The 11,139-nt window shown below is 38.9% G+C and overlaps 1 protein-coding gene across 1 annotated transcript; it reads left to right on the top strand.

Moving 5' to 3' along the window:
* Positions 1-202: 202 nt before the first annotated feature.
* pdcb (phosducin b) lies at positions 203-3,988 on the top strand. The gene is made up of 4 exons (XM_046392354.1): positions 203-303; positions 1,492-1,553; positions 2,041-2,189; positions 2,494-3,988. Exons 2-4 carry the CDS (start codon positions 1,508-1,510, stop codon positions 3,007-3,009), a joined length of 711 nt encoding a protein of 236 aa, XP_046248310.1. The 5' UTR covers positions 203-303; positions 1,492-1,507; the 3' UTR covers positions 3,010-3,988.
* Positions 3,989-11,139: the final 7,151 nt, after the last annotated feature.

The following is an 11,139-nucleotide window of genomic DNA, read 5'->3' on the forward strand; positions in this document are numbered from 1 at the left end:
ATAAGCGTTCTGCGGTGTCTCTCTCTTTCTCTGCGCTGTGTGAAGTCGGGCCTTTATCAAGTAGAGGCTTCTAATTCCTAAAGTGAAATCCTCTTAGGATCTATGCTCTATTTCTGTTTGGTCTATAGGGTCTTTTTTGAAATCTCCATTAGACCAAGCTCATTGGCTGGAAAAGACACACGCATGCACACAAAAACACACACACACCACCCAGCAACAGATAGCTTAGTGAAGTGATCGAGTGTGGACCAGTGCAAGGTTAGCTACCAACACAAAGGGAGGACTTCACTGTGACTGTGGGAGGTAAGATAACTTCAGTGACGTCTCTTATTTTTCTGAAGAAAATGAAGTGAAATCAGATAAAATGTGAGTGGAAAAGGGGAAGTTTTGAACTGACGTAGTGGGAAATAAGTTTTGTTTTGTCTCAGATGTTTTTACATGCAGTTGAGACTTGAGTGCTTTTGGTGTTCATGTTGATTTTTAATCTGCACAGTTTGCTCTTTATGCCATTTTAAAACATGAGGTTTCGCATAGAGGTTTTAATAATTCTGGTTTAGTTTCTTGTTTAAAAGTGAATGCTTCTGCACAGAGTGGGAACAAAAGACTCTTTCTCCTGCTACTTTAGTCATGGGTCTGTGTCAAATTGAAAGTCAGCTGTTTACAAGAGGTTTTTTTTGTCTTGTCTCTTGCTCACACACACACACACACGTACGCACAGAAGTGAAACATTTACCAAAGACATTTCATCTGCTCATGCTAGAACTAATCATGGCAAATCTCCACTTGTGGATTTGGGGGTTAGAGAGGTGGACACAAAGATCATCAGCCCCAGATCGGTATCGTGACTGCACACAGGAAGGAAGACTACACTAATTGGAACACTGGGGAAGGGCCAGGAGGCTTTGGTCATGCATACGTCACACACATCTAATGATTCCAGCACTGACAGATGTTACGAAGCAGTGTGAGGACCAGCGTGTAAGAAAGACTGGCTATAGATTTACATCTGCATGCATCTGCATTGTACATTTTCTGTATATAAGTGCTGGTCAGTTAAAGTTTATGTGCACATCAAATCACACATCATGATATGGAGCCTGTATGAATTTATTTCCCTACTTTTCATAGAGAAATAAATAATTACCATTAATTGTGATACATATATACACACACGAACTGTGTTTTTAGTCATCAGCTCCATCTGTTGCATCTTAAAACAATAGCGAGCAAAAGAAAGAGCTGTTAAAGTTCAGTAATCCTCTTAGACTGCATTAATTTAATTAAGTATCATGGGACTCACTTGGTGTCCAGTAGCTGCGTCACAGTGCAAAGATTTTAAACTTGTGTAGCTTCACAGTTACCTAACTGAGAGCAAACATGAAAAAAGAAGTAAAATTCAGACATTTAAAGCCACGATCTTCACACCATTACATTACATCATATGAATGACTTCCTTCAATTCTGTCTCATTCTGATTTTGTTGTCTTGCAGGTAGTTAACTGGAAAAATGTCTGACAGAGTGATTGACTTGGAAGAGACTGCAACCCACACAGGTGAGACTTCAAACTTCACATGGCAACATTTTACCATCTGGCAACCTTTTTCTGTGCTGGAGGCTGGATCATCTACCTGTGGAGACACATTTCACTTATTATTGTTATTATCAGTTATATCATTAAACTATCCTTTACAAACAGTAAGCAAAACACTGATTACAGAGCAACTGGCTTTTGACAGACCCAGGAAAACCAAAGAAGAGGACAGGTCTGTAGAGCTTTGGCAGTTTAACTGATGCTCTAATCTTCTTTTTCTTATGCAACAGTGGTGCAATTAGTGCACTTCAAGGCAGCTTGGGAGTTAATCCCCACATAAAAACAAGACGCAATTACTACCAATAAAAGGCTGACTATTGTCTTTTTACTAAGCAATCCACCTTAAAATCCCACATATAATTAATTATTAGTACTTTGACAATAAAACTTAGTAAAGTTAACCCTGGACAAGGACTTAATTGTGTTTGCTTCCTAACCTTTTCCATAGGTCCAAAAGGAGTCATCAATGACTGGAGGAGGTTTAAGTTGGAAAGTATGGACCAGGAAAACTTGCCTCCTGCAAAAAAGGAACTGCTGAGACAAATGTCATCCCCGAGCGGACCAAAAGATGACTCCAGAACAAGCCTCAACCGCAAGGTACAACCAAACAGACCACAACAAAGATGGCAGATTTCACTGTGATGGGAGGCCAACAATATGCTTCTGATTGTGACCTTTGGACACTGTGTATTATGAAACTGCTGCATCTTGAATGAAAACACAGATTTTTTTTAAGTGTATCATCAGCGTAGCACTAGTGCAGATTTGTGCAAGAAAAGGAAGTTTGATCAGAGAATCTTGGAGTTGTTTTAGAAAAGAATGAAGTGATGAATGAATGCATCTAAATATTGTAAATGATATATTTCCACAGCTAATGTAAATTCTAACTCATTTTTTTCAGATGAGTGTCCAAGAGTATGAGCTGCTTAAGGAGGAGGATGAGGGATGTCTAAAGAAATACAGAAGGCGGTGCATGCAGGAGATGCATGACAAACTCAGCTTCGGGCCCAAGTTTGAAGGTGTGCATGACCTGGACAGTGGAGAGGCCTTCTTAGAAGTCATAGAGAAGGAGCATCACAGCACTGTGGTGGTTGTCCACATCTACAAGGTTGGGGTCAAAGGCTGTGAGGAACTCAACAACTGCCTTGACTGCCTAGCCACTGAGTACCCCACTGTAAAGTTCTGCAGGATTGACGCTGTTGCATCCGGTGCTGCTGAGCGGTTCTCAGATGAGGTTTTGCCCACACTGCTGGTGTACAAGGCAGGAGAACTGCTTGGGAACTTCCTGGCCTGCACGCAGCACCTAAACGAGGAGTTCTTCGCCACTGATGTTGAGGCATTCCTCAACAGCTATGGCCTGCTGCCAGAGAAAGAGCTGCCTGGTATGGAAGATGAAGAAGAAAATGAAGTAGAGTAACCAAAGCATTTGGGCTGCTGAGGAAGATGGGAAGCTGTCTGGAAGGGTTGGATAGAGAGAAATAAAAGACAATTTCTGAGTTGTTCTTTTGGGCTATGGCAAGTAGAAAAACCATCACATCTCCAGTAGCTCACTAGCGTTTGAGAATTGTTCTCTGAGGAAGAAATTCTGACAAATTGTGAATATGGGTGCTCTTGAATATGGGAGCAGGTTACAGCAACGTGAGGAGATGCAGCATTTATTTATTTATAAAAATATATCACAAATCCCCACAACCACCTAAAAAGACAGAAGCAGCTAACTGTAACTGTTATTTTGTAATGATAGAAACTCTTTCATGCTTTACGTACTTGTAAAAATGTAACTCAATACTTTCTGTAGCATATGATTAGGTTGATCTGCACACAAATTATTTATAGATCCAGTATTTGTACAAGCCTCATCTTCAAATGTTCTAATATATATATATATAATATAAATATAAAGACATGTATGAGTTCAGTTTTTTTCCTTTTTTGTTTTTTTGCCAAAATTTAAAACAAAACAAAAAAAACCCTATAGAGTAAACATTTTTCTCGACTGTCCAGTTCAACATTACTTCCTATTGCTTTTGAAGCCAACAAGTGTGGTAGGAGGAGTATATTGTGTCTGGAAAAAACATGCATGAGTCTCTCTGGTATTTTACCATCATCAGATAAAAATCATCAGTGAGGAGGTCATCCATTTCTGTGTATTTTATATTGTGAAAGAGGGAGAAAGTCATGGAAAAATAGAAAAGAAAAGTAAATTGTGGGTCTTGTGTTTTCCCAGTGTGACATGAATTGGCCAACAAGTCCTTGACTCAGCAGGATGGCCAATATTAGTATCATCTTATCTGATTTTCCTAAGGATTTGGTTGAAATTTTAAACAATGTGCTGGAATATGATAAAACATATGCCTAATATACATCCTGTTCAGAATAAAAATGAGAATAAAATTGCGTAAAATAGTAACAATTTGCATTGCATTTTTTTATTTTGTGACAGCAGTTACAAGTCAAGAAAGTAACCTCAACTTGTTGTTTTTTACAATTGTTTTGTATTGGTCAACCAAAGGAGATTTAAAGTGTTAATGAGGAAGCTGACAGATGGATATTTCCAGAACAACACTGGCTTTTTCCACCTGTTTACAGCAGCACAGTTTTTCCATTCTTTACACTGTAATCTAAACAGCTGCTGGCTGTGTATTCATATTTACAGTACAAATATATGAGATCAATCTTTTCATCTAAACTCTTGACAAGAAAGCAATTTTCCAAAACAGTGGAAATATTGTTTTAAATCTGATTTCTTTTGACTGACTGAGTGTCCTACTCAGTCACCACCACAACCATGGCCGCCACCACTCAAGACCATCACAGTAGATGCAGTCATCTCCAACAAAGGCAAGAAAACTGCCAAATGCACCAATGCAGGGTTACATACCACTGCAGAAGACATTGTTAGTCTCTCCTGTTGAAGCAGGCTGTCACTTGTTCGATAACCTCATCTGCTACAGTCGTGTAACCCACACTTGACTCCCCTGTGACCCCAGTGAGCTGCAGGCATGCCAAAACCACAACATAAAAGCCACTTAAGATTTTTAAGCAAAGACTTGCAATACTAACCCACAGTTTGATAAATTAAGTTGTCTCATAGCTGTTGAAATTGCCACACACATTAGCACACAAACACTTCCAGTCCTAGTGTAGGACTTGAAAACAAAGGTTAGTAACAAAGACAGGCCATTTGTCGTTCTGAATTTTTAAAGGGACTATGTGTAAGTTTTAATATTATCAATATAAAGCCAGTTCAGCTTTGCCTTTTCCAAACCTGGTGAGTCATTTGTCTTGAATGACCGTGCATTCTGAACTGCTTGGTTTTCTACTTCCTTTTCCCTTCAGCTGAATTAACAGTCACTACAGTGATGCAGCCTTGCTTTTACCATGCTTAACATAGTCATAATATCAGACAGCACCATGTAATGCTTAATCAAAGAGTATTATTTGATGATACGTAGTGCTGAGGTCCATCCTGAGATAATCAGGTCAATCCTCTTACAGGATTAAGGTTGTAGCTTTAGTAGTGCTGATATACTGAGTGTCTTTACACCTGTGTGTTCCAAAGACAGGAAAAGGGTTATAGTCATCTCTGTCCCTCTGTTAAATTAAATAATATATATAGATATACATATTTATACCTTTATACCTTTGCAAAGCACTTCCAAATTCATTCCAAAGGTGTCTAATCTCTTATATATTAAACTGTGACATGCTGACACACATTTCTCTGAGAATATACTGTAGATGTGTGTGTGTTTCCACAGTACCGCATCTGGCATGGCTTGCATAGCCTCTAGCTGGAAACACTTTACACAGTAGCGTGTCTAAGATTTTTCAAAACCTTTTGTGATACCTCCCACAAGAGTTTTCCTGAGGACAAGAGGTTTTCCTGAGGTGCCCAAACATGTCAGCCAGACTGGCCCACAAAGATCACACCAAACTGAGGGAGCTTCAGCCATGCTTGTACAGTATATGTGGCTATGCTCCAACCGGAACCAGGCTTCAGGGAGTGCAACAGAAGGCGTTGTGAGAGGCCAGCCAAAGGATGAGAGAAGATTCACCTCAATACAAGTTGACTCATCTGTAAAGCCAGAATAAACCTTTAACAATTGAGGTGTATTTTTCTTTGTTATTCTGTGGAACATACAAGTCAGCAGAGTGCGGACCTATTCTGAGAAGTGGGCTTACGGAGTTATATGAATGACTTTGCATGGGGGTGTAGATAACCAGGGCATAGATAACCTATTATCTCAGGGATCTTGATTCATAGAAAAGGGCCCAAAGGATGAATTGACTCATTGCTCACATCAAACCAATGTTTACCTTAGTGTTTACCCCTAAAATGTCCACCTGATCCCACCCCCATTTCTGACGTTGCGATTCCTCCCCGCTTTGTTTATACTAATTCACTAATTGGAGAACTTTGGTGATTTTTGTGTTTGGACTCTTGGAAAGCCCACCTTCCACGCTCTAGTTCACCCAAATAAAAACCAATTTTGCTGAGGTAATGTCATGAGAGTGGGGTCCTGGTTTGAGGCTCACATGGCCTCCATGCCCAAATATGGAAAGCGGATGTGGGCAAGATGATATAACTACAAACTGTGCTTGTTGGTTGTCATCATAAATGTATTTTAAGTTACTTGTTTATATATTTGTACATTCCTTGTGACTCATTATTTTCACTGATGAAGTGATGGTGTAAATGTTTTTATTTGACTCATTTACTCCGGATACGATTCATGCACCCTGAAAAACTCCTTTTCATATGGTTAGAATGAGTAGATAAAATGCAACCACTACGTCAACACAGAACACTATTGCGTTACAACAAAAACAAAGCTGGTGGTGGAGAAGATAATGAGAGAAAGGATGGAAGAGATAACATTCAGGGGCGTGAGGATGTGAATGAATAATGAGGCTTTAAATTACATTTCACAAAACACCCCCGCATCGCAGTTCAACCTTTGGGTTGGTATTACTGCTGTTTCTCACGCTATGCTGACTTTATTAATTGTTTGGATAAATGGACATGAACACACATAGATTAATGTAGGGGAGAAGGAAGGGATGGGTAAATTTCATTATCCTTTGATCTTTTCCAACATTTTACGGTAACATATTACTTTTAGTAGTAACAAAGAAATATACTAATTTTTATACTTGATTTTTATACTAATTTTCTTTACTAATAAGATTTCTATAAACATAAAATATTTAGCAGTAATTGTTTCCGTCAACACCTTTGCTTCAAGAGGCAGCTGGAGTTGGAGGGTGAGGGAGAAGCACACAAATGAAATGAAAAAAAAAAGTATTAAGTGTCACACCAATGGCACACTCAAGGTGTGCAAATTGAACAGTGTAAGGGCACCCTGGATTTTTAATGAACAGCAATAAACTTGAACTTGTGTGCTTTGACTACATGCTATAAATCAACAATAACCTCTTCCATTTTGTATCGCCTGGTCGTAGTGCTGCGGTTATTTTGGTGACCATAACACAAAAGCAATAAAATCATTATTCCACACAGACAGTAATACTGCAAAGTGAGGTATTCCTTTCAAACAAAAGCAACAAGTAATATTTGATGCAGTATATAGACAAAAGTATTTGGACACCATTACACCAACAGGGTCTTCACATTCTAAACACACAGACAGCTTTGCAGCTATAACAGTTTCCACTCTTCTGGGAAGGCTTTCTACAAGATTTTGGAGGGTTTCTGTGGGGATTTTTGCCCATTCATGCAGTAGAGCATTTATGAGTTCAGACACTGATGTTGGACCAAAAGGCCTGGCTCACAATCTCTGGGCCAGTCAAGTTCTTCCACACCAAACTCATCCAGCCATGTCTTTATGGCGCTTTGCTTTGTGCACTGGGCCACAGTCATGCTGGAATAGAAAAGGGCCTTCTACAAACTGTTGCCACAAAGTTGGAAGCATAGCATCGTCCAAAATATCTTGGTATGCTGAAGCATTAAGATTTCCCTTCACTGAAAGTAGTGTGCAACCCCTGAAAAACAACTCCATACAGCAAATAAATTCACTAATAAAGAGATGTGTCCCAATACTTTTGCCTATATACTGTATATTACATGTGGAATGTAACTTGCCTAACACTAGTGACAGATCACTGTTGAAGTTGTTCAGTATTGTATGGAACTTATCAGCATATCAGCATGAATCGTGCCTCAGCACCATGTAGCCCATCCCTCTGGGTTTTGCATGACATGTGCCGACAACAACCAACATGGCTGACTCAGGTTAAGAGGTTTGTGCTGCAGCGTTGCTATAGATTAGTGTAAATCTAACCAGACGTGACAGACGAGAGTAAGAAAATATTTTTGCTGCCTGGAGCAAACATCTGCCTTTCGCTTCTTGTCTCAATCTTTTGTCTCATTATGATTCAATAAATCACTGAGGTACTGTATTTGTCAAAACTGGCCCAGACAGGGTGAAAAATACCTACCAGGCATATGTCACCAAGGATGAAGTTAATAGATAACAGAAAATAAATCTGTGGAAGTAATTAAAGCCCACATACAGAGTAGAGACTGAAAGCTAAAGTGTATCAGTCAAACTGAAAATTTAAATTTGCTGTACACAAGAAAATTATCAATTTTACACATTTACCCTTCAGGAACGTATTAAGAATTTCCAAAAGTATTCTTTGATGTAAGATTATTACATGGCCTGCTGTTAGTAGCCATAATTTAAATTAAAATGTTGCATGTTGTTGCCAGCGCCAGTCTGTTGGCAGTCTGTTATTGCCAGTGCCATTTTCTCTGCTGTTGTGTGTTGGGGCAGCAGCATCAGAGCCAGCGACACTAACAGACTTGATAAGATCAGCTCTGTGCTTGGTCTCAGGCTGGACACTATCCATCCATCCATTATCCATCATGGACAATGATCAGCACCCTCTCCATCACACAGTAGACAGACAGCGGAGCACCTTCTCCCACAGGCTGCTACAGCGTTGCTGTCGAAGGGACAGATACAGGAAATCCTGCCACGTGCCATCACACTGTACAATAACAGCTAAAACTCTGGTCATAACATACAGTCACTACGCACTTTATATGTTTTTACACACTCTGTTCACTGCACCTTACATTCTATTTTATTTTGCACAACATTACACTGCTAATTTGTTGTATATACATTTTTTATATTGCTTTGTATATTGCTTTTTTAACATTTTTTGCATGCTTTTCCTTTCACGGTATTGTCATTGTGTGTTATGCTGCTGCTGCTGCACTGTAATTTCCCCGCCTGGGATCAATAAAGTATATCTATCTATCTATGTCCCTGTTATTTACTGCATAACTATATAAGTTTGAGAAGAAAAGGTCAAACATTTCACAATCCTCCACTGTCAACATTAATACAATAGCTGTGAGAATGTTTTTAAAGTCTTGCCAAGATTTTTATTAACATCCTTATCCACATCCCAAAGGGCTCCTCAACGTCTGTAAAATTTTAGGAATACGTTGAAAAAAAAAATAATAATTTAAATGTTAAATTTAATTGTATAATTTTTGCTTGCTAAATTATGGGGAGGATGTGTCAAAACTTTATCATTCCTGCCCAGTATATATTTGTGGGGATAAATACTGATTCTTTTTTCTTTTTTATTTCCTTCAAATGTTATTATGTTTAGTCAAACAACATTCAGGGAAAGTTTAAAAACTGCCCCATGTCTAACATTGGTGTGACTGTAAATGTAAACACTTCAGCGTGTCGTTGAACGCCATGACTTAAGGAGGTATTTCCAAGGACACAACCTGTTTTCAACAACACCCTGACCTGCTAACTACACTGCAGGAAATGCAGGAAATGTTGCAGTCCAAAATGGAAAGCATCACACACAGCTATGTGGACACACACTGTTTCTCCTCAACCCTCAAACCTATGTTTGATTAACAAGTTTAAAGAGATGCCCAAAGTTTAACCAAGCTGATAATACCAGACATCTGTAGTGGTTTTTTAGCCCTGCACAAAAAACACTTTAAACATTAACTATTTCCTACTATTGTGTACAGCATGATATTTTATCAGGAAGCCTTCACCTTTTCTTTCTCATAAGAATGAACTGAATCATATCCAGTATCAATGTTGTGGTTGGCAAGACATTTGTTTTTATGTTTTTTTTTCTGTACTGTTTTCCATTATATTGTTTTGCAACTCATTGTAACATAACTGGACTGGAATCCATCAGAAGCTGGTCTGCTTGATCATCTCCGGACTTACCAGTAGTGCTCAACTGAAGTTTTCCCCAAAATAAACATCTTTTACTGTAGTCTTCCCTGTAAGTGACACACAGGTGCTGATACTATATACACGCACACTATCTCTCTCTCTCTCTCTCTCTCTCTCTCTCTCTCACACACACACACACACACACACACACACACACACACACACGCAGGCTGTCTTTTATATTGTGTTGGCGCCATCTGCTGACTACCTTTGACTTAACTGGTGGGTATACGGTCAGCACTAGAGATCAACACAGAGGACAAGTACCATAAATGAGTTGTGTCCGTTCACATTATTTCTTTTGTTTGTTGTTTACCTTATTGTAACTCAGTTTGAGTTCTTTGTAAAAACATCTGAGTGGATATTTGAAGGTACCTTTTGTACTTGGTTTTAGTGTCTTGACAAGCAAAAAAGCAATGGTGGGAAGTAACATATAAGTAAGTATATTTACTCAAGGACTGTACTTACAGTTTAGAGGTTTTGTACTGTACTTCAGTATTTCTGTTTTATGCTACTTTATACTGACATGGAGTTTCTGTGGGATAATGGTCAACAGGTCAGTGAAGAAAATGCCTGTAGTTTATGATGATTTAGACCACAACATTTGTTGAGGCTTGATATCAAGGAGAACAGGAAAGCCATCCATACAACAGTATAGTGAGAGAAGTATTTAGTCTATAAACCTACTGCAGACTTAGATAGATGCTAAACAGCCAGAAATTATTGAACTTAGTGTATCTACATATACAAAATCATAATGTTGGCTGTAATTTTCTAAACACGGAAATGCATTTGTCCGTGTTAGTTCAGATCAACATCAGCATGTTGTAGAGGTACTGTTTGGATGTCCCTCACAATGTGCACAAACACCTCAACTGTAGTGTCTATGGAGGAAGACAGATCTCCTATGACCTTGGCTGCCACACTAACACCAGTACCTGCTCTATCAGAGTATCTCCTGCTTCCTCCAAAGAGCTATGAAAAATCTCAAGGACTGACATCACCCATCTGCCTCAGCACAGATTCACTACCGCTTTCACTGTGACCCCAAGGCCTCTGCCTGACCTCAAGCTACCCAACTCCTACCCAAACCTTAAATGCAGAAAATTTCTTAACATGTACTTGCATTCCACTACCTTTCAAAGGCAAATATTAATACTTATGTACTTTTATTTGATTACGATTTTTCATTCTGGACTTTTACTTGCGGTGGAGTATTTCTACATTACCATATTGGTACTTTTACTTTGGTAACATATCTTCTTTCACCACTGTCAAAAACAAGCGTAAAAGCC

The sequence above is a fragment of the Scatophagus argus genome, chromosome 6, assembly GCF_020382885.2.
Source record: "Scatophagus argus isolate fScaArg1 chromosome 6, fScaArg1.pri, whole genome shotgun sequence".
NCBI lineage: Eukaryota > Metazoa > Chordata > Actinopteri > Scatophagidae > Scatophagus > Scatophagus argus.